The sequence below is a fragment of the Nematolebias whitei genome, chromosome 11 (genome assembly GCF_014905685.2).
Source record: "Nematolebias whitei isolate Nwh7 chromosome 11, NemWhi1, whole genome shotgun sequence".
Lineage (NCBI taxonomy): Eukaryota > Metazoa > Chordata > Actinopteri > Cyprinodontiformes > Rivulidae > Nematolebias > Nematolebias whitei.
Genome location: NC_056508.1, coordinates 14,953,180 through 14,977,395, shown reverse-complemented (window position 1 = coordinate 14,977,395; position 24,216 = coordinate 14,953,180). Strand labels below are relative to the sequence as shown.

General features: G+C 41.3%; 2 protein-coding genes across 3 annotated transcripts in view; one reads left to right on the top strand and one right to left on the bottom strand.

Moving 5' to 3' along the window:
* letmd1 (LETM1 domain containing 1) overlaps positions 1-13,702 on the bottom strand; it is a 47,365-nt gene extending 33,663 nt beyond the window's left edge. Inside the window, exons 1-2 of the mRNA XM_037683812.1 lie at positions 13,573-13,702; positions 11,874-12,031 (exon numbers count right to left, since the gene is read on the bottom strand). Of these exons, the coding sequence (XP_037539740.1) occupies positions 11,874-12,031; positions 13,573-13,688 (274 nt within the window). The 5' untranslated portion in view covers positions 13,689-13,702. The remainder of the gene's footprint in view (positions 1-11,873; positions 12,032-13,572) is intronic.
* A 5,190-nt stretch (positions 13,703-18,892) lies between these two features.
* zgc:56699 (uncharacterized protein LOC405758 homolog) lies at positions 18,893-23,744 on the top strand. 2 transcript variants are annotated; one of them, XM_037683908.1, is made up of 7 exons: positions 18,893-18,980; positions 19,858-19,973; positions 20,059-20,165; positions 22,942-23,068; positions 23,174-23,251; positions 23,418-23,478; positions 23,554-23,744. In XM_037683908.1, exons 2-7 carry the CDS (start codon positions 19,892-19,894, stop codon positions 23,633-23,635), a joined length of 537 nt encoding a protein of 178 aa, XP_037539836.1. In that variant the 5' UTR covers positions 18,893-18,980; positions 19,858-19,891; the 3' UTR covers positions 23,636-23,744. The 2 variants fall into 2 exon arrangements, with proteins under 2 accessions (XP_037539836.1, XP_037539835.1); XM_037683907.1 differs by having other exon boundaries at positions 18,893-18,990.
* The last annotated feature ends 472 nt before the right edge of the window (positions 23,745-24,216 follow it).

Below are 24,216 nucleotides of genomic sequence, written 5' to 3'. Positions count from 1 at the left end.
ATCCTCTGTCCACCAATATAGCAGGAGAAATGTTTCACTGCCCACACAGTGGTCAATAGAGCCTTCTCACAGTCTGAATACCGTAATTCAGGGCCTGCCATTGTTTTGCTGGCGTAGGCCACAACACGCCTGTCTTTGTCGTGTATTTGGTACAGACCTGCACTCATGCAGTAAGTTGAGAAGCCCACTTCCAAGTAGAACTCTTTGTTGTAGTCTGGGTAGACTAGACATGGGGCTAGCTTGAGCCTGTCTTTGAGAGCGTTCATTGCCTGCTGTTGTGTATCAGTCCAGACAAAAGGAACGTCTTTCTTTAAGAGTTCAGTTAGTGGTTTTGCGAGATCCGCATAATGCTCTATGAACTGGCGAGAGTAGTTACACACTCCCAAGAAACTCTGTAGTTCTTTGAGATTGGTTGGGACTTTGAGGTTGTCTAGGCCTTGGGTGCGAGTCAATTGTGGTTGTACTCCGTCTGGACCTACTAGGAGGCCAACGTAGTCCACTTTGGTTCTGCACCACTGGCACTTTGACAGTGAGATTTTAGCACCAGCAGTTGTTAGCTGATTTAGGACGTGGTCGATCTCAGCCAAATGGGAGTCCAGTGTTGGCTGCCTCAAAAGGATGTCGTCCACGTAGATTAGTGTCCCACGCTCGTGGGCGTCTGGACATGCTTTGTTCAAGAAGATGTTGAACTCTGCAGGTGAGTTAGCGTAGCCAAAGGGACACCTGGTAAAGGTGTATTGTCGGCTGCCAAAAGTGAAAGCTAGTTTGTGTTGGTCCTCGGCGCGCACAGGGATGGTCCAAAAACCAGAGGCGACGTCGAGGGTCGAGAAGTACTTACCATCGGTGACCTTTGGCAGTTCCTGATGGAGCTGAGTCATTGGCCACCTGGATAAAGGTACTTGTTTATTTAGCTTCCTGTAGTCTATGGTAAGTCTCCACTTACCATTTGGTTTTAAAACTGGCCATAGAGGCGCAGAGTAGGTGCTATTACATTGTCTGATTATACCTTTGACCAAAAGGTCATCAATGATCTCCTGGACAGGCTGGTGTGCCGCCAGAGGGATCTTGTATTGTCTGACAAATGTTGGCGGTGCGTTTGGTGGGGTTGGGATTCTCACTGCGTGGAGTGAGGTCAACCCACAATCTGTTGAATCAGTTGAGAATGACTTTTCATATTTTAGAAGAACTTGGCGTAGTTTGTCTCTTTCTTCATCAGATGTCAGAGCGTCGGCTTGGGCGACCACCTGATCAATCTGTGATGAGACTGTTAAGGGTTCTTGCTCCTTGGGGAGCTCCAATGAATCCCTTTCTGAGTCGTCGGGCCTGTCTATGGGTAAGACACCATAGGTTTGAGGTCCTTGGTCGACATCATTGGTTGAGAAAAGAGCTATGGCCTGTGTTGGTTCTGTAAACCATACTGGCCCAGCTTCTTGACTCGGTACCAGGTTGTCTGGGAGTCCTCCCAGAAATGGAATGCCTAGTTCAAAATCATGAAAGTCGGTTGAAATCAACCATCCTAGCATAGTCTTTTTTGGAATCAGCACCTCATCCATGCCAGTGTTACACACAGCAATAGATGTGGTCCTGGAGTCAAGACTCACCTGGTTCGTGGCTTCCACGGACAGTCCCAAGTTGAAAAATGCAGGAGAGGGTTGAAAATATGCCTGTTTATGGCTAATAGCTTGTCCAGCTATTATGTGGATTCGCACCATTAGGTTAAGCACCTGAGGTGGTACTGTGGTGTCTTGGTTGCTAGCAACTTGGCAGGCCTCTGGAATGGTCTGCCCAGCCTTAAGGCTCGCTGTGTCTAGCACAGGAGTATCCTTTGTGGCTGGTTTGAGGGACCACAGCACCTTGTTGATGGTGTCCATGTGGACACCCAACCTTACCAAAATGTCAGAGCCTATGTAGGATGCATGTGGTAAGTTTTGGATAACGAGAAATGGGTGAACCAGTTCTCGTTGATTCCAGTTCAGTTTTAGGTTAATGACTCCTTCTGCGGTCATTACCTGTGAACTATTGGGAACTAATGGAAAGCGGAAAGCTTTTTTAATTAGTTCTAGACCAACGTGTTTGTGAACCAAGGTTTCGTAGAAAGCTCGGTTAATTGCTGATTTATCTGTCCACAGAGACAGTACAGCATCGTTGGTGTGGGACCCTTGGATCTCTACACCCTTAACTACCAGTGGTAGGTAGTGTTTGGTGGACTCTGCCTGTTCCAGCTCACAGAGGAGGCTGTCTTGTTGAGTCAGAGTTTGGACCACTTGGGTTTCTTTGGTTTCACATGGTGTTAGAGGAGTACTCACCGGGCTCGTGTCCTCGGCTGAGGAGTCCTTTGTGCCTTCCGCGGTACCTGCTGTTGGGCAGTCTGTGTCACACTCCGGAGGCGTTTCTATTGGCAGTGGTTTTCTCACTGTTGTCCATATTGTTTGATCACCATAATCTATAATCGCGTTGAAGCGATTTATAAAATCCTGGCCAACCAAAAATGGGAATGAGTCAACATGGGTCACGTGTACCGGGTGGTACAGTGTCATATTGCCAATCTGCATGTGAACCATTGCTATAGCTGTCAGGGTTGTTTTATTCTCCGAGAGACCCTGCATTTCTATAGCACAATCAGATAGAGGTATTATCCTGTTTTTCTCGGCTGCGGCTGTCCTCAGCTCCTCGAACAGTTTAGCTGACATAATTATTATGTCTGCCCCACCGTCCAAGAGTGCTTCGTGTGTGAGGACCCCTTCGAGAGTTACTGACAGGTACGCCTTTTTGGCGGCCCCCTTTCTGATAAAGTTACACAGAAACCTTTTGGTTTTTTTCTGACGCTTTTTCACGCGTTCAGATTTATCTGTGTAATCTTGGTTTGTCTGAACCGTCAGCACAGCTGTAGCTGTTTCTGCGTGTTCAGCTTGCGATGACTGGTCATCGTTTGTGTGTGTGATTACCCCCCTTTCATCCGATGAGGGGTTGTTTGAGGCAACAACAGCAACGTCTTGGTGTGTTTCACCGACATCTGTAGTGTTGTCATTCGCGCCCAGAGATGCTGTAGTGAGTACCTCACTGCATAGTGCTTTTGGTCGGCTTCCCTTGTCAGTGTGTTTCAAATCTTCTAACATTTCACGCAATTTTTCTGTCTCTTCCGAGCTCAGAGGTGGAGGGCCTTTTTTCTGGGATTTTTGTGATTTTTTCGCCTCTGGACGTTTCGTCCGAGGTGGGGGGCGGGTAGGTACGTCTTTTTGGGGTTCCTCTTGGTTCCCATTTTTTTGCGTCCTCCGCTGGTCCCATTTACGATAATCACGTTCGTCCTCTGAAGGAGGAGCCTTTTTATCCCAGCGTGCACCTTCATAATGCGGTTTGTTAGTCTGAAAATACTGCCTTTTTTCTCCCTTTTTAGGAGGGGGTGGCGATGCACGCCTTCCTTCTAATTCTAGGGAGTGGGGTTTAACCTTTACACCAGGAAACACTTCTATGGGCGTCTTGGCATGGCAACGTGCCTCAAACACGTTCACAGCGCACTGTTTAATCTCACTGATGGATTTTTCTCTGTAATTTGCCATCATTTGCACTGACGTTTGAATGTCAGGATGGAGATTTTTGCTGAAAACAAATTTAAAACCATCTTCTTCCTCCATTCCGGTTTCATTTCTGTTACCAAAATAAGCTTGGAAGATTCTTTTGTAATAAACTTTTGGATGTTCATTCTTGCCCTGCGTGACCTTGTCTGCGGCTGGATACCCAGTAGGTCCTGCGCAGGTGTCGTACTCTTTGATCAGAGCTTCACACAGAAGTTTGTAATCCCTTCTCGTTGCATCTGGTAAACGCTCGATGAAGGTAAACACATCTCTGTCCGAAGTGAGTCGTATCAGACTGATTTTATCTTCTACCGTTGCGTTTGGATAAGCTCTCAATCTGAAATCCAGATCTCTGAGGTACGCTTTCGTTCCAGCGGAGCCCAACGGTTCAGGGATGAAACGTTGTACATATTTTGAGATTTTTTGCAAGTCATCCATTGATGGAGAAGATATCAATGGTCTCACATGCGTGATCAGTTGTGGGGGTGTTACTCTGCCCGTTTGTGTAGGTGATTGGATGGGTCTAAAAGCACCATGTGAGTAAAGAGGTCGTTGAGTGATTGGTGTATTACCCCGATCCTGTTCAGGGTCTGGTTTTGATTCCAGGTCACCTTGCCCAACATTTTTACCTTTTTCTATTGCTGCTATTAGTTTCGCCTCACATTTTTTTAAATGTTCCTGGGATGTACAGTAGTCACCTTCTAAACGCATATGTAGCTTTTGTAGATTTTGTTTATCTATTTTGCATTGTTCCAGCTCAGTTTTTGCAAGCTGCAACTGTTGTTGTAGCACATCGTTATCTTCACACGTGGCTTTGTACTGACGGTCTATTTCTTTAATCTTTTCATAAGATTTTGCTTCTAGTGACGCCTGCATTTCTGAGAGATTCCTCTCATGTGTTTTATACATCCAGTCAAGGCGTTCCGACCGTTCATCTAATTCAGCTTTTAGAAGCAGGGAGAGTTTTGCTAACCGTTCAAGGCTGAGCTTTTTACTCTCTGTATTTAATGTTCCTGCGGCCAAACTTTTCAGCTCTTCTTGTCTTTGAGCTTCATCGAGTAGTTGTAATTGCTGCATTTCTTTACCAATGAGTGGAGATGTTAAAATATGTAATGCCCCCAAAATGATGTCATCATTTGTTGGTTTTGAAGAGGTGTCTTCTTCTTCGTCGCTTGGCATTTTTCTTCTATTTAAAGTTTAAACAGGAGAATTTTAATGTTTTAGGTTTTTCAAAATAAATAAAATCAGCAAAGTCTCTTCGTCTGATATATTTATTTTTATTTAGTGATTTATCAATTAAACGTGCACTATCCTTTTAGCAAATGAGTAAACTTTTTCCAACTTTGTGAAAATCTGTAACTGTTTCTATTTTTAAAAAGTTAATGTTTATTTTTGTACCTTATTTTTAAAGGATTACCAGTGAAATAAAACTTTTTGGTGAATGCTCGTTTGCATGAATACCTTCTAACTTTTAAAATGCAAGATAACAGTAATTTTCAGCTTTAAGGAACGTTTATTGACTCGAAAATGCTTTTAGAAAGATTTAAACGTTTAATTTCACTATTTAGACCTAATAAGCGAGTGAAACCTGTCTTCTCAAGGTTCGCCAGAAGATGTCAGTATTACCTCCACAATTTTAACTCCGACAATGTTTGTGTTATCCACTAGGGGAGCTATAACTTCCTGTGGCGTTCGGTTGACATCCTGTTGTTAGCCGCTTAGCTTGAAGTTAGCTTCGGCTAAACTCGGTTAAAATCAACATTTCTGAACGGATTTTTTACACAAACGTGGCAAAAGTTTTTGCAATCAGACTTTATAGCTTCAAACATGAGTTTTTGGGTCTGTTGGTAGCTTCATTTAGTGATTTTAAGCGTAGTTTAAGCTCCGGTCGTTAGCTTGTTAGCTTAAAATTAGCATCGCTAGCGTTGTTTAAAAACATCATTTTTTGACGAATTTTAAACTGTAACGTGGCAGAATTTCAGCGAGCAGGCTTCGAAGCACTTAACAGCGTTTCAGAATCACTTTAAAAGGCGCTTTTTAGCTTTAAAAAGCAGATTTTATTTCCCTATGAAAACGAATTTCATATCCGGGTCACGTGACTGAAATCACCAATGGCAAAGCAGCGCAGGGTGAGAGGGAGTGACGTAGCCACGCCAGTCAGCTTTCTCAACCAATCAAAGCGCTCCACAACAGCGAATTCAACCAATCAGGAAGCGTATTCTCCAGCTAGCAAGTTAGATTAGCGTAAAATAGTTCGTCACTTTTTCGTCTTTTAAACCATCAAAATGCGCTTTTTCTGTTAAGATTTGTAACGAATAAACCCCCTGAGCTGCACAGAGAACGGCGCTCCGTGACAAAACGTCTTTCTAGCTATTTAACAACTCGTTCGAACCCGTTTCAGAACCGAGCCGGTCCAAAGAACCGAGGCGGACCAGAACAGCGAATTCAACACAGTTTAAACAGAATAAAGCGTTTCCACAGCTCAAAGCCAGCTTATGTTACCCATACAGACGTACAATTTCAGCTTTATAAAGACTTAATGACACAATTCAGCTCTTAAAACATTGCCAGCGTAACACAGCGTAAAGTTGTAGAGCCGAGCTCCAAGCGCGCAGCTCCAATTGCGCTGCGTAAAGACGCACGGTTTCAGCACAGCTGATATACCGTTACTATTTCAACATGCCAACATTTAAATCATCAATCTTACACGTATTAACAGTCATTCATGAACACGTTAACGGGCCACCAGTTTGTAGTGAGTCACGTGAGATACGTGTCACTTGTTGTATGACAAATATATGGATATATATTTATGCATACTTTTCACGAGTTCTTCATTTTTCTGACTGTAAATGCCGTGCATTGAATTTAAAGGAATGCGAACAAGAGACGTTATTACCTTTGACCCATCAAATGAATGGAATCATTTATTTTCAGAATCAAAGTTTAACATCAAACATTTACATTAATTTGGCAAAATATGAAAATAATAACAGACAGTTTCACAGAAAATGAACTTCAAATCACTCGGCGGTGATTTGAGGACTTTGCTTCAGATATTTCTAAAATATCTGTACTGATTTATGAGAGAGAGGTGAGTTTAAGAGTAAATTGAGATTTATCTTACAGAGGAAATATGTGAGGGAAATTTAATCTGTTTAACCAGAAATTGCACGCTCCGTCCGATCTCAGCTTCTCACGGTACACTTGGTCAAAATAGAACCATCTACCTGTTGATGATGAATCAGCGTCGGAGTAGTTCCTTTCTGACTCGTTTCAGCGTCTCCGTCGAGAACTACCAAACCTTCAGAGAGTCGTGCGTAGTTAGCTCAAAACAGAATTATAATCCCAAAAACCTCTGGATTCTTCATTGCTCTCTTGGACTCTTCATTGCTCTGAAACTTTCAGAACCGGCTGCACTCTCAATCTCAATCTCAATCTAACATGAACTGGGAAGTTGCCACATTTTATTTGGGTCGACTTCCTGTTCAATTTAGAGCTTTCTGATTCGTGGAAGGACCAGAAAGAGGAGTGGTTTTGACGTAAGGTGTTTATCAACAGTCGAGGTCAGAGAATGAAATTTGTTTTCACATACAGAAAAGATTATTGCAGCAACAGCAGACTTCGTGGAGTCAACTCTTGGTAATCTTCTGAAAAAGTTTAAACATGACATTTTTCTCGGTAAACATTTTAGTTGACCGAAAACCAACCTTTCACATACTTACGACTTGACTCATTTCAGACAGAAAATCAAGGAATGCTTATTCAGGTGATTTCTTCTTGGAATGAGGAATAAAAATCATTACTTACTGTTTATGTAAAATAAAGATGAGTAGTTCTTTTCAACCTATAAGCATTGAGTGAACTAACACAATTTGATTATCAAAACATTTGTAAGACAGTAATGACTATAAAGAATTGTCTTTTCTGCTTGATTAATTCAAGAAAGAAAGTCATCAGATGGCCCAGACTTATTCAGATCAATGGAAATAACAGTCTCTGTCCATCTGGTAGATTTGAGGTCATCTGGTTCACTACACAGATGAGTGATTGACAGCAGTCAGGGAGTGGAGATCAGAGGACAGAACCTCAGGGGAAATGTTTTTAAAGTCACGGAACTGGATAAGTCGTTTAGGATTAGGAGCAGATGAAGTTGAAGGCACTTCCAGGGAGATGACACTGTGGTCTGAGACACCCAGGTCATAGACAGATAAGTTATTGATAGGTACAGTGTCTGTAATCACCAAATCCAGAGTGTGCCCCCTGTTGTGCGTAGGGGCGTCAACATACTGAGTGAGATTGAGAGAATCCAAAAGGGACTTAAACTCTGCTGCCAGAGGGGAAGAGGAATTATCAATGTGGATATTTAAATCTCCAAGAATAATATTTTTCACAGGAGATGCGCAGAAAAAAGTGAGGAGGTCATGCATCTCTGAGTTAAATGAAACATGTGGTTTGGGAGGCCGATAAATCAATAACATTCATCAGGAAGGGGGCTTTGAGGTTGAAGGCCAAACATTCAAAAGACAAGAAGTCCCGAGAAGCTAAATGTGATCATTTTAAATTACTGCGGTAAATTACAGCCAGACCACCACCACGGCCAGTGCAGCGGGCTTTCTGCAGGTAACTGTATCCAGAGGGACAGGCTTCATTCAGAGAGCTGTACACATCTGGTTGATGCCATGTTTCAGTAAGGCACAAGAGGTCCAAATTCTTCTCCAGAATATGATCATGAATAAGACATGATTTATTGGATAGCGATTGAACATTGAAAAGTTCTATTTTAATAATGGTTGGAGTAGAAGCCTTTAGAAGAGGTTTAAGCAGCCTGAAGTCCACTCCACGTTTTCCTTGCCACTTCGTGCGCTGTGTTCTTTCAGCAATATCAGGGACTACAGAGGCAGCGTTCTGATGATGTAATCGATGTGCGGCAGGACCGGTAGACCAGATGGAAGGGATGGAGTCAGACCCAGCTTGCCGAGAGTAAACAGTTCTCTTCCGAGAGCCTCTATGGACATAACGAGGTCTACGCAGAAGGCCCAGTTGTTTAATGGTAGAAACAGAAGGAGGGATGGAGCAGTTATTAAGTCCAATCAGCTGGGAGGCGGAGTAGGTCAACATCGACGAGCCAGCCAAGCCGGGGGAAGCTAGCACAGAGCTAGCCGCTAACAGCAGACCCACAGCTCCGAAAAGGATATCCAAAAGGCAGTGCGATGTAATCCACAGCATAGCACAGGAAAAAAATCCAGCAAAAGATGACAAACTGGAACAATCCAGATGACACAGGAGGTTGACAGAAGCAGCAAGGTGAGCGCAATAGTTGCTAGTTCTTCAAGCAAAGTCCGAGCCGCCGTGCTGGAGTTGTATGTTTGACAGCAATAGTCCCAAATTCCTGTTAGGGAGTGCTAATAAGCTGTCTGTTATAAGTACTGATTGAGAAATTACTGAACAAAAAGTCCAGATAAATGTCCACGAATATAGCAACAGTATAATGACTTTTTAGCGCGGAGAAGCAGCGAACATGCAGCGCCAGCGTCCTCTCTCGTCCAATAAAGCGGTACGCCACCAACACTGTTTATAGTGGGAGTGGTGCGCTGCTGACCTCAACTCGGGATGTCGTGGGTCGGTGGGCAGAATACTTTGAAGACCTCCTCAATCCTACCGGCACGTCTTCCACTGAGGAAGCAGACCCTGGGGACTCTGGGTCAGGCCCTCCAATCTCTGGTGCTGAGGTCACCGAGGTGGTTAAAAAGTTCCTCGGTGGCAGGGCCCCGGGGGTGGATGAGATTTGCCCAGAGTTTCTTAAGGCTCTGAATGTTGTAGGGTTGTGTTGGCTTACGCGACTCTGCAATATTGCGTGGACATCGGGGGAAGTTCCCCTGGATTGGCAGACCGGGGTGGTGGTCCCCCTATTCAAAAAGTGGGACTGTAGAGTGTGTTCCAACTACAGGGGGATCACACTCTTAAGCCTCCCTGGTAAGGTCTATTCGGGGGTTCTGGAGAGGAGGGTCCATCGGATAGTCGAACCTCGGATTCAGGAGGAGCAGTGCAGTTTTCGTCCTGGTTGTGGAACACTGGACCAGCTCTACACTCTCAGCAGGGTCCTGGAGGGTGCGTGGGAGTTTGCCCAACCGGTCTACATGTGCTTTGTGGACTTGGAGAAGGCGTTCGACCGCGTCCCTCGGGGAACCCTGTGGGGGGTACTCTGGGAGTATGGGGTACCAGGCCCTTTGATACGGGCTGTTAGGTCCCTGTATGACCGGTGTCAGAGCTTGGTTCACATTGCCGGCAGTAAGTCAGGCTTGTTCCCAGTGAGAGTTGGACTCCACCAAGGTTGTCCTTTGTCACCGATTCTGTTCATAACTTTTATGGACAGAATTTCTAGGCGCAGCCAAGGTGTTGAGGGGATCCATTTTGGTGGCCTTAGGATTGCGTCTCTGCTTTTTGCAGATGATGTGGTCCTATTGGCTTCATCAGATCGTGATCTACAGCTTTCGCTGTAAAACCTGTTTTGAGTCTGCAAGAGACCTGAGACTGGGACGGATATTTATCTTCCAACAAGACAATGATCCAAAACATCTAACAAATCTACAATGGAATGGTTCACAAATAAACGTATCCAGGTGTTGGAATGGCCAAGTCAAAGTCCAGACCTGAATCCAATCGAGAATCTGTGGAAAGAGCTGAAGACTGCTGTTCACAAACGCTCTCCATCCAACCTCACTGAGCTCGAGCTGTTTTGCAGGAAGAATGGGCAAGAATTTCAGTCTCTCTGTGCAAAACTGATAGAGACAAACCCCAAGAGACTTGCAGCTGGAACTGCAGCAAAAGGCGGCGCTACAAAGTATTAACGCTAGGGGGCCGAATAATATTGCACCCCCCACTTTTCAGTTTTTTATTTGTTAAATAAGTTTGAACATCCAATAAATTTCATTCCACTTCACGATTGTGTCCCGCTTGTTGTTGATTCTTCACAAAAAAATTAACATTTTATATCTTTATGTTTGAAGCCTGAAATGTGGCAAAAGGTTGAAAAGTTCAAGGGGGGCGAATACTTTCGCAAGGCACTTTATCTATCTTATTCAGTTTCTAACATAAAGATTCATTTAAGTTTTCCAATCCATAAATATTATTTTACAGCATTTAGATTTTTATGTAATTGTTAAAAATAATTCAGTGACAGAGGGTTTTAATTAAAGCATCCTCAAACCTCACACATAAATAAAAGCATAAATCAAATACAACTGACAGACTAATGTTACTTTGATTGCAGCAGGGTCATGAGAAAGTGTAGATTACTTAACAATATTACATAATTTTATAATATCCAATGAAGTACACTTGAAAATTTATTAAGGAAGAACAATGAACAAACAAATAATAATTTTATTCTACTTCTTTTCAGTGAATGGCAGAGTCATATGTTGGACAGCTTCGTACAAAGGGCTCCAGGATGTTGGTTGTGCAGCAGCTGAGTTCACAAACAGCATTTTAAATATGATCATCACAGACATGCAGCCGCTGTCCGTGGTGGAAGATGAAGGATCCAGAAGATCATCTCCACCTTCAATACAAATGATGTCCTTGTTCCAGATCCTACTTTGTAAATTCCATTCAAATTTCCAATCCATAAAAATTATTTTACAGCATTTAGATTTTTATGTGATTTTTAAAAATAATTCAGCTTAAGCAATAAAATATTTTAAAAAGAGGAATTAAATGGGTTGTTTATTTAATGTTTTTATACCACTCATAAAATGAGTACGGTAGTTACTGCAGAACCTGACAAACTGAGTTTTCGATTACCCGATTAATCGTCAGAATAATCTACAGATTACCCGATTACTAAAATATTAATTTATAACAGCCCTAAAATAAGATGAGGAGCCCCATCATCCTGGAGGTGCTCTTAGTAGAGCTGTGCTCCTCTGCATCAAATTGAGTCTGTTGAGGTGGTTCAGGCCTCTGACCAGGACAGGTGCCTCCCTTTGGAGGGGTCCTTCTTGTACACATCCCACTGGGAGGAGACCACAGAGCAGACCTACAACTTGCTGGAGGGACTACTTTTCCTCTCTGACCTGGTAACACCTTAGGTTATCCCAGGTGGAGATGAAGAAAGGGATGTCTGGATTCCCCTCCACAAAATGGACACAGATAAGCAGCAGATAATGGAAATAAAATCCATTGCATTCCACTAAAGTGCTAGTTCCCCATCTCTCCAACACTGACCACCTACAGTAAACTGTGTTTATATGAGCAGTAGATATTTAGAGACTGGAAGTGAGAAAACAATTATCCTACCTTCCAGAGAGATGCGGTGCAGCTCATACAATTTTGGGAATCGCCTTTTGAGGAAACCCTCATATATGGCATTCGCCCTCTGGAGCGTGGGGGAAATGTAACGTTTGAACACACCTGGTCTAATGTTGGACGATGCAAAATGTCTGCACAGGTACAGCCTGGAGGTGAAAAATATGACATTTAATCATTTAAAACAACTCGAGGAATGACACTTCCTGCAAAAAATGTACTGTGAATGCCTATTGCAAAAGAACTTGCTGAAAAATTCTGAAATTACGATAGCTAAAAAAACATGCTGAAATGTAGCTGAAATGGAACAAGCCTATATTAGCAAAAGCAAAAAGAACACATATTTACTGGTTTCAATAAGCAGAAATGAGTGCAAAAATTTGGAAATTAGCAACAAGAAAAAAAGCTGAAAAGTAGCTGAAAAGGCAGAAAAAGGTTTAAACTACCAGAAGGAAGAGGAAAGAGCTGAAATGAGCTAAAAAAAAAAAAAGATGTGGAATTAGCTGACATTTCTGAAATTAGAAAAAAAGTCAAAAAGTAGCTGAAAAACAGGAAAGACGCTTAAACTACCAGAAGGAAGTGGAATGAGCAGTAATGAGCTCAAAAGATGTGGAATTAGCTGAAAAAGCTAAAATTATCACAAAACAGCTTAATAGTGGCTGAAATAGCAGAAAAAGCTGAAACTGAAGCTAAAATTAGCAGAAATTACAAAGAAAAACTTGAATTTATCTGAAAACAGCTGAACTTAGCTAAAAATGCTTTAAAAAAAAGTAGCTGGACCGGTAGAACAAGCTTAAATTAGCAGAAGAAAGCAGAAAAAACATGTTTACTGAAAGAAGCAGAAATTAACACAAAAAGTGGAAATTATCTGAAAAAAGCTGAAATTGGCAACAACAAAAGAAAAACAGCTGAAAGGTAGCTAAAAAGGTAAAAAGAGCTTTAAATTACCAGAAGGAAGTGGAGAGAGCACATTTTTACTGAATTAGACTGAAAAAAAAAAAGTCCAAATGAGTGCAAAAAATGTGGAATTAGCTGAAAAAGCTAAAATTAGCATAAAAACAGCTAGTAGCTGAAATAGCAGTAAAATCTGAAACTTGCAGAAATAAGCTGAAAGGAGCATAACAAGCTGAAATTAGCAGAAAGATGTTAGAAGAAGCACAAAAATGTTGTAGTTATCAGAAAGAATCTGAAAGGTGCACAAAACAGCTGAAAAAACAGCTAAAGAAGCTGAGCCAGAACAAAATGTGAAAGGAGCAGAAAAAGGTTGTAAACAGATCTAAAGATATGAAGGATGTAAAATGAGCTCAGTTCATTTTCTATGAAAAAAAGGCAGAAAAGGCTAAATATTTCAAAAAGCTAAAGTTGCACCAATACCAAAAGTCATAACAGGATTGTCCTGAAAGAGCTGAACGTTTATGATTTGTCTAAATAGTTTGAAAGCTGCAGGACGAGAAAGACGTACGGAAGAAAAATTAATCACATTCACACCATCCATGACTTAACATATGAACTCTACTATTACACGTTTGGGTTCCAATGACAGTCTTTACTGATTAACACTAATTATTCAACATGCAGCGATATTCAAATGTTTCTTACGGCTCATGTTAGCGGTTAGCTTAGCAGACGTTCAACAAATGACACCAAAATTAAAAGACCAAAGAAGAATTCGTGAAAACTGAGGACATACTTGGATTGATAAGACACGTCTCGGGAATAAAACCCATGTGTTATTCTATTGGTACAGAAACCACACAGCCGGATTAAAGACAACTGACCGGACAGTCCGGAACAGGACAGCGCCATGTTTGACGCGCCGCTAACGTAACGACCATAGATATATAAACACTAGATCCCGCATTAGCAACTGCAATGCAGATAATTCGGCCGCCATCTTGGAGCGGTCATCCTTCTTATTTGGTTAAAGCAGAAGATGCCTCAGCACTTCGCAGCTTATTTCTGTTCAAGTCGACGGACTGTTGACATCAGGTCTCGGGGGATAACTTTTCAGATTATTGTTAGTATTTTGTGAATAGAATATTACTGTACTGTACTTATTTCAGGGCAGCACGGTGGCGCAACCGGTAGAGCTGCTGCCTCTCAGTGAGCAGGTCCCTGGTTCAAACCCCGGTCCGGGGGCCTTTCTGGGTGGAGTTTGCATGTTCTCTCCGTGCATGTGTGGGTTTTCTTGGGGTAAACAGGTGTTCTGTCGGTTAGTGATACTCATCAGATTGTCATAAATTTAGTTAATGCGTATGCGCGCGCATTCAGCAAGAAGCCCTCCAGAGCCCTGTAAAGAGTTTTATTCATGTAGCAGTATAGAAATATACCTGGCTAGAGACACGTCTCTTGTGGTTAAATGAGGCACAGAGTGGAGGCAGCAGTGCTTCTTCTGGCACCTGGTTTCTTCTTCTTGCTCCCACTACGTGGCTCGCAGACCGTGTGGGGTTTGATTTTGACTGAGCGTCAGATCGTGTTATGCGTGCTGTTCTGGTCTTCGTGGGGTGGGGTAGGTGTCCTCTCTTGGTGCACTATAGTTGATCTTTCTGGTTTGATTGCAGGTGAACGCCAAGATTGATGCTTTCCTCCTCTTCCTTCCTGTGTGTGTGAGTCTGCATGTGTGTGTCAGCAGGTGAGTAGCTGAGTCCCGACTCACATTGTCAGTTTCAAGTTCAATACCTTTTGATAGTGATCAGTTGACTGACTCTCACATGTGTTTTGTCTCTAGTAGAGGACTACAACTGTCTGGTTTCTCCAGATTACTGCACTCGTCTCCAGACGCTCGTGGCTGCGTCACTGGACTCCTCGACACACCGATGTTTGGGGTCCCTGAGAACTCGTGTCAGTGGCGTGGTTAATTAGCTACACACCTGGGTCTGGACCATAACTTTTAAACTGAGTATTTGGTTTAAGTTTAAATAATTTCTTTAAATAGTTTCTTCATTTTGTTTGTTTACAGCCCATTGACTTTGTGAATTACAGTCTATAATGTAGATATTTAGTTTGGCTGACATGAATTTATTGTTGGTAGTTGGGTCATGTATTTCATTGAGTTATGTGTCCATCCATTCATCCATTGATCCATTATCTTTACCCGCTTCTTCCATTTTTGGATCACGGGGGTCGCCGGTGTCCAGCAATCACTGTGCGAGGGGCTGGGTACACCCTGGACATGTCTCCAGTCCATCACAGGGACACAGAGACAAACGAGACAAACAACCATTCACTCTCTCTCACCTAGGGACAATTTAGAGTTACCAATCAGTCTAACATGCATGTTTTTGGTCTGTGGGAGGAAACCAGAGTACCCGGAGAAAACCCACACATGCATGGAGAGAACATGCAAACTCGACCCAGAAAAGCCCCCAGACTGGGATTTGAACCAGGGACCTGCTCGCTGAGAGGCAGCAGCTCTACCAGTTGTGCCACCGTGCCGTCCTCATTGAGTTATTATATTTGTAATTTGTTTTCTTTTTGATTATACTTGGTTTGGTATTTGATCTTTATTAATTTTGTTATTTTCTTTTCCAGTTGCTGGGGTCCGGGGCTGTGCTGGTTTGGTGGTCTTCTTCCAGTAACCTCAGCTCCTGGGTTTTGTTTTTTGCTAAACTGTGTTTCCTTACCATACTTTTTGCTGTATAAGTCGCACCTTGTCCCTCTGCGCTTCCGCTAATCGGCTTTTGAAATGCAGCAGATTCGATCATCAAAGTGCATTTATTAAAGAAAAGTTCAACTGAGACACACCTTTGCTATAATTTCGAGCAAACAAATAATTGTTTTTAAGTGTTAATCTTGTTAAACTCTTGTTAAAGTCCTCCCATGCACGCTCCCGCAGCCGCCATTTGGCAGCCAATAGATTTTTGGCACAACACCGGCCCACATTTCCAGGTTGTCAGCGGTGACGAGTAACAAACACGATGCATCAGCAGTGATGCATAATAGATGCGACTTGTATGACAAAGCAACGTATTCATGGTTTTTTTCCACTTTAGATCTATTTGGACTGATGCGACTTATACGGCGGTGCGACATTTATGGCGGCAAGGACGGTTATCTTTTTTTAAACTTAAAAAAAAAAAAATTCTAAAAAATAAAATAAAATCTTATAATAACAAAACCAGAGATGAACAGATGTGTTAACAGCTCAACTGTTTTTAAAGGTCAAATTAACTCGTCAATGACTCCTCGAGAACCGAAGCATAATCTTCACCTATATGACTTGTAAATAAAGAAGGGAAAGCTTTTTCTGAATAAATCACCTTTTTAAATACCATTGTTTATTTCCTAAATCAGCATTCTATTACCCCATCAGAATATGAGCTAAATAAATAAATAAACAAATCACAAAGAAGCCATCTGTCATCAAAAAGATAAGACCATCAAAAATAAATACAAGCAGTATTAAAGTTTCAAGCAAAAATAGCGTGCAATGTTTATTACTTAATGGGGATAGTGATCTGCTACTCCCACATCAATTTTTTGCTCAGTATTTGTAAAACTGGCTAAGTCATAGCCGTTATGGCAGCCATCTTGAATTGGGCTGACTCCAAAAGTTAATCAGTTGTAGATGTCAAATTATTGATTGCTTTATGAATGTTTCTTTAACATTTGAAGAGGGAGAGGAGCTGCGTGGAGCTGGTGGACCAGGAGACCTCCACATACTTGCTGTCTAGCCAGAGGGACAGGCTGCTCAAAAACAACAACTAGCTTTGTGAAGTTCTTTCGTGAACCAAATCCCGAGTCAACAGTCAGGAACGCATTAATAGCTGTTGCTGGGTTTGCCACGGTTCGAGCAACTCTTGCCTTGTTGATAAGTTGGACACAGAGACTGTGGATGCTTCTCCTTTTTCATCACCTTCGTCTTTTGTTTGGATCCAAGAACTACTAACAGGGCTCTCCTGTAAATGAGTCCTCATGACTCAGTGTGACTAACCTGTCTAAATAAAGCTTGAATGAAAAAAACCAATTGTTCTGTGGTTCATGAGGTATTATGAAAAGGTAAACATTAGTATAGAGATGAATACAGAGAAAAACACAGGAAACTTTATTGCTCCTACTTCACATTTGGTTGAAAAAAAAAATCACATGAAGTTGCTGCTGATTTGTTTCATGTTGCTGCTGATCTGTTTCATGTTGCTGCTGATCTGTTTCATGTTGCTGTGTTCATGCGTGCTCATCTGCTCACACAGACTCATGCTCGTGCTGCTGTTTGACGTAATGGTTTTATGCTACTAGTGCTTATTGTATATTTAGCTGATGTTTTTCTTGGTTCATATCTTAGATGTTATTACTGTTTTTCTTTTACATTTTATTGTTGGATGTAACTGGGACCCTGTCTACAATAGCTTTCATTGCTGTGTTTCAAGCCAACCTCCTGTTGGAATCTCAGAGCTTAAAGAAACAGGTCCAGATGACACGATTTAACCATTTTTTGCTGTTATCTACCTGGATGATTGAGCTTACAAAACTTAAATCAGTAAAGGGTTTTAATGCTTTGTACCATGGAGTGAAAATAAAATGATTATAGCCAAAGGTTGGTATTTTGTTTAGTATGTTATTTAGTAACATTATATAAAAAAAGATTACCAACTAATTTGCATCCAACTAGACTTCTAGTCTGGATTAAGCCAGTTCGTCTCACAGATACTAACTGCAGTTAATCACTCGAAGGGCTGCAAATGTCCCTCAGGCCGGTAATGGCCCTCGGGCTGCACTACGGACACCCACTTTCTAGGGCAGTGGATCCCAACCTGTTTTCCTCAAAGACCCTCCTTCTTACAGCCAATCTGAGCCCCTACCCCTCCAAATCCCTCACTACTCCCCTCTCCCAAAAGAGACATTCAGATTAATGTCTTTTATCAAAGTGATAAGAGAATAAAGTACATATTAATTCAAAAAAAAAAAAAAAAATATATATATATATATATATATATATATTACACTTTATTAATCCCATAGGGACTTTAAATGTAGTATTATAAGTAATAGTTAGTTATATAAGTAAATCTAGAATAATGTAAATCATAAAAGAATAAAGTAAATGGTTACAAACTTTTATTTGTAATGTTAATCAGAATTTGGTGAAATTTCAAACATTATAATTAAAAATAAAGCATATTTTTAAAAGTTGTTATTACACAGACAATAAATTGATATGTTTAAATTCTCTAACCTCTGAGCAGCTAGAGATGTTTGCGACTCCCCCCGTGCTCTCTGGCGCCCCACCATGGGGGTCGGGTGTCTGAAGCGAGATTATAATTTTACCGTTACCTTTTTTATTTTTAATCTTTACCTAGAAAACATTAATTATAAAAAATGCAAAAATAAATAAATAAAAGCTTGAAATATTAGACTCTATGTAATGAATATCCATAAAATGTCCGTTTCACTTTCCAAAATATGGAAGTTTGTCAGTTTGTGCTAGGGGTATGACAATCTGACAAAGTATCACTAACCGACAGATACAGCTATCAACAGGCATGCTTTGGAACGTAGATATAAACAAGAGTGTTTATAAATATGTATAATATATAATATAATATATATTATATTATATATATATATTATATAATATATATAATATATCTATGCTTTGGAAACTGAGAAAATGTGTACTGGAGAAGGTCGGACAGATACTGTGGGGCGAGACCATGAAGACATTTGAATACAAACAAAAGAACCTTAAAATTAATCCGGAAACGATTAAAACAATGATGTATTGTATTTTTTGAATCCCACATAAAAAGAAATAATGAAATGACAATAACTTTGTCATTGTTTTGATTATTGGTTCTCTATGAAAAAACAATTGAACGAAAGGTACACTGACCTCTCTATGATTGAGCTTTGAGAATTTGTTCGTTCCTGAAATTAAAAATATAAAGTTTCACTCTTTTGAGGGGAGAATTAAGCCAGTAACTAAAGTCAGTAAGTAAAGTCTCGCTTTGAGCGGTCTCATGCTCAAACAGGTGAGTTTAAACATGACGGCCGCCATCTTGGCTCAGCGTGACGAAGGGGCTGTTGGTCACGTGACTCCGCGCAGGTTAAATGCCGCTGAAGCTGTTGGGATTTGTTGGAAGGAGAGGACGAAGAGCCGAGGTTGTACAGCGTATGTGAAGACATTAGTCACATGTTTTTCGATTATTTTCTTAGGGCTTACTATTTTTAGTTAACGCTACGCGATTTTAAAGTCGATAAAATGTGACTTTTAGGTTGTTTTTACGTAAAATACGGAACATAAACAAGTAAAGTAGCCTTGCGTTGTGTGTCAGTGTTAAAGTTGGCAGCAAGCCACCATGTTCCTCCTACTTTTAGATGTTTAGTTAACCGCTTGGTTAGTTGTTTGTAATATCTGTGAAAATGTAAAGCGTACCTTGTGCCTGTAAAGTGAGTTAATTTGCTTTTAGATTTGGTGCAGGCCTCATCTCGGCCTAACAACATGGCGGCTGATGGTTCTGGTGGGCACATGGTAATAAATGATGGTTTATGAATCCCGAGCTTCAGATACGATAAAACTTTATTGATCCCACAGGAAATTGTTGTGCCAGAGTTTCAGTACAAAGGAACATACACAAGGAATCACAAGTTTTAAAAAATAACAGATTATGAAAAATAACAGAATATAAAATACCAGCAAGGAAGTTCTAAACAGGTCAGGTGCAGACAGAAATATTAAAGTGTTTATTGTGGTGCAGGATTAATTTTACTGCCCTTATGTGTAGAAAGGTGGAGGAGTGGAGAAGTTTGATGGCCACTGGGAGGAAGGACTTCCTGTAGCATTTTGTTAGATTCATCGGATCACTATTACTATTATTCGCATCATTGTTGTTTAACAAACTGTTTCCTCCTTGGATTTTTTTACTCTAGGGTTTTAAGCAGATAACATAAAATCTGTTTAATCTCCAGGTTACACATTTTATTTATTTGACACTTGAGATTTGCTTTCAGTGCTGACTTGAGCTGCATCTTTGTCCAGGTTGGTTGCTTTGGGCAGTCCACAGAGAAGACAAATGGCCAGCACCGTCAGATTCGGGACCACCACTGACCCTTGCAGGCTTGCTTCTGACAGGGTCCAGCAAGCTGAGGCAAATGGTAAAACCAGAGCTTGGGGACATTTTATTATTAATTTGATTGATAAATTGAAATGTTTTGTTTTAAATGTATTTACTTTCTACAGAAACAAAAGGAGATTGTGACCCAGAGAAACTTCTACAGTGTCCTTTTGACAAAAATCATCAAATCCGGGCCTGCCGTTTCCCATATCACCTCATCAAATGCCGCAAGGTGAGTTTTGCAGGGCTTAAAGCGCTCCGGCCGGGGGGGCGGATTTCCGGCTTGAGAGCGAGACAGCCTGTCGGTCTGCCGCAATTTAACTTTAATTGTAGACGGGGATTACATCCAGTCACATTGAAGCTTGCGTTGTCTTGACCAAAATACCAACAGGAAGGCGGGTCTTAGAAAAGCAAGCGTACAGAGCCTTTCCAAAAAATTTAGAATATCATGGAAAAGTTGTTTGTTCTAGAATTGTGCCGCTCAAGGTGGCTGCATGTTTGAGCAGCTCCGTTACTTTCATTATGAGATTTTGCTTTTAGAAACTTTAATTAATCTTTTTCTGGATATAAATCACATTTTTTTTGGATGATTGTTTCCTCTGGTATCAGATGCTGTGCAGCCGGAAGAATTTTTACTGAGACTGTTTTGTTTTTGGACATTTGTTATGATGCGTAACCATGGCAACAAGGCAGTTTTCTACAACAACAGCAGCTGATTAACATCTCAAAAGCTCAAATAATATCTCAACTATGGCCCCAACTCTCAAATGAGTTGAAAAGGATGTTAAGTGGATGCATTCTCATCTACCTGCCAGCTGTGCTTGAGTGCCTGACCACTGAGATCCTGGAACTAGCAGGAAACATGGGTCATGACAGCGGAAGGACAGGATCGTCCCTCAGCACCTACAGTTGGCTGTCCGCAGCGATGAGGAGCTCGGCAGACTGCTGGGAGGAGTGGCCATCGCTCTGGGAGGAGTTCTGCCCAGCATTCAGGCAGTCCTACAGTCCAGGGGAACCGAGAGGCCAGCCGAGTTTGGGTGGACGGATCGGACGGCATCTACAGCCAGTTTCTTAGGATCCACTGTGGGATGGACCTTTACAAGAGCCATCAGCATCTATAACATCTCTTAATGAAATGAGGATAACGAGTTACAACAACAAAATAATTTCTCTTTGGGATTAATAAAGTATTATTGAATTGAATTGAATTTAACTTCCATAATTCTATTCAAAAAGTTAATCTTTAATAGATAATAGATTCAGGGCCCATAATTTAAATGATTTCAAGTATTTATTTATTTTTACATAATTTGGGCTTCCAGCTCATGAAACCCACAAAAACAGGATTAAAAAAATTAGAATACTGTGAAGACATCAGCCCACACTTACTCAGTTTTTGCAGGAAAAAAGAAAGAAATTAGGATCACAGCAAATCCATCAAAATATGGTGCTTTCAAAACGATATGTCAATCTTCAATACTTGGTTGGAAATCCCTTTGCCTTAATCACTGCCTCGATGTGACGTGGCATTGAGGCAATCAGCCTGTGGCATTGACTGGGAGTTATGGAAGCCCAGATTTCCTCGACGCTTGCTGTCAGCTCTTCTTTGTTGTTGGGTCTGGTGCCCCTCATTTTCCTCTTGAGAATATCCCAGCGGTCACCCCTCCTCTGTGGCCCGGTAGCAGCAGAAAGTGAATAACAACAAAGTCTGATTTGTTCCACTTTGGAGTAAGCTGTTGGAGGAAGAATCAGTTTTGTTGTGCGTTTCCTTGACTGATGAAGCCTTCTGGATCAAAGGTGAAACGTTTTGGCACAAAAAAGAAACTGTCCAGATGACCTGACTGAAAAATGTTGGATTGTATACCTGGATTATTGAGCATGGACTTCGTTGTAATTTTATAAACTATTTTGTATCATAGAACCGGCTCCAGGTGATGTGTCTCATGTGGCCTCTTCAACTTGTTAAAAAGACAAATTACATTAAGTTTGTTGTACAACTTGTCTGTACGTTTTAGTATAATGTGAGAAAAAACTGTTATCTTTGAGGTGCAGCTCGTAGCATCAGAGCTTCTCTCACTTCATTCTTGTTTCATGGTGGAGTTGTGGCGCAGCTTTATCACTAAAAAAGCTACGTAAAGAAATAACATACGTTGCTTCCAGCGTATTAAAAATAAAACTAAACCCCTCACCTTCGACTGAGCTGAATCTTTGTGATATAGCAGGTGATGGAGTGGGAAATCTTGCTGGTCTGCTGCTTTCGCTTTTCATCTACCGCACATTTTGCCGTACTTTCAAAATACTGCACCACAATTTTATTTGGCACTTATTTCAAACAACCCTGTTCTTGTTGAGCTCTGTCTTTCCCCGGAACATTGTAGGATCTGAAATGATTTTTAAAGACGAAGGAGCGAGTTGAATCGCGCTGTCCTCCAGCGCCACGCCAGCAGGCTCCATTCAGATAAAGGAGCTGGCTAACTAGCTTGCTGTGCGGTGGTCTATAGAGCCAAATTCTACAGCGGCCGAGTGGACACGTAATGCGATATGCAGTATGCTCAAGTAAAAGTGGACAAAAATAAAACTTAAACATTTTAAAATTGATTTATGGACCTTTAGAATCGATTCAGAATCGCCAGAACTAAGAATCTAGATTCTTTAATGAATCCATTTTTTTCTGCACCCCTAATTTGACTGCATGTATGAATGAAGTGCTGTTTGTCTTTAGTTGGATTAAATGGATGCAGTCATTGTTTGAAAAGGAATCAAAAGGAAACCATTACAAGTATTTCATTTTATTTATTTAAGTTCCTGTTTACAACAAAAGATAATGGAACATGGCTGCTCTGGCTCATTAATTCCTAAAAAAATATTTAAGCGTACTGTAGCTACCTTCATTGGAGCAACTAACTGCTCGATTTTAACTAACAAATAAGAATTTGAAGGTATTGATTCATGCATTTAGATGTTGCATTACTCTTCCCAAAGTGACGGTCCGTCCATTTAATCTGCAGAACCACCCTAAACTGGCCAGCGAGCTGAAAACCTGCCCCTTTAATGCTCGCCACCTGGTTCCCAAGCACGAGCTGGCGTACCACACAGAGACCTGCGAGGACAGGATCCCTGTGGACCCTGAAGACTGTGAGCTCACTGTGTGCTTCTCTCGACACCTAAATTGAACTACCTTTGAGGGATTGCTTTGTTGTTTAGGGAAAACTGTGATTTTATTTATTTATTTGCTAACAGCTGGAAGCACAAATGGACTCTGGCACGTTCCAGTCAGCACATGGGTCATCCCCAACATGTCTGAGGACTGGGACAAAGGTAATAAAATTAATAAAACCTGTTTACTCTTACATATTTTGTAGCAGAAAGACCATAAATGAGCGTTGGTCTGTATGGATAGTAATTAGTTTTTAGCATAGCATGGCGTTCTTGGGTTTCGAACAAACGATCTCTGCCGTTTGAAACGGTAACTTCTGTCTTGCAGAGGTCGAAGACCACGCTGCTGCTCCATTTGTGTGGGGACAGAACGCGGCGCAGAAAAACAAGTAAGTTGTCTGCTGCACATCGTCACTTGACGCTCCGTGTGTATTGTGTGTTAATGTTGTGTTCTTGTCCTGCAGGCTGGACGTCAGGCCCACCAACAACCTCGGTTCAAGCGTCAGGGCACCCGCTACCTTCCCATGGTCTAGTTATAAACAGTAATCTCGAATTGCTGCTGATTAATCGTAATGCGTATGCTTTCTGCACATGCACAAGTCTTTAGTTTTTCATTTTAAAATATGTTCTTAATCTTTTAGCAAATTAGGTAGGTGTGACCGAATAAAATCGTGTCACACACACTTTAAATTGCATCTCATTTTTAGGGATGGGATGTGGGACATTTTTTTATTCCCAGTCTGCAAAAATAGTTACACCAAAGCTGTCTATTCATATTTGGTTTGAAATTCTGTTGGTTCTGGTGAAGGTTTAAAAGTAAGTTTAGCTGGTTCAAATTGGTTACAAACTTGGGCTTGCAAACCTTTTTTTTTGAGTAGAGACTAATCATCTGTAGAAGGCGTTCAGTTTGTCTTGGAGGTGTATGGATGAATCCCTGCCAGTATCTCTCTCAGGTAAACGTGTGGTTGTACTTCTGGATGGATGTGAAAATGACTTGTTTTCTGCAGAATCTCATTTTAACGTGCAATAAACTTCACTTGGTGTTCTAGCACAAGTGTCAGTCTTGGACGTTTCTCTAGAAATATGATGAGCATGTGTACCGGTAGTGATTATAAAACTGTTTCAGT

Bases quoted from the DNA above. Each gene is read 5' to 3' on its own strand.
- zgc:56699 (XM_037683908.1), top strand. From the start codon at position 19,892: ATGGCCAGCACCGTCAGATTCGGGACCACCACTGACCCTTGCAGGCTT. The intron at 19,974-20,058 runs GTAAAACCAGAG...TACTTTCTACAG, and splicing joins CCAGCAAGCTGAGGCAAATG to AAACAAAAGGAGATTGTGAC. The intron at 20,166-22,941 runs GTGAGTTTTGCA...TTTAATCTGCAG, and splicing joins ACCTCATCAAATGCCGCAAG to AACCACCCTAAACTGGCCAG.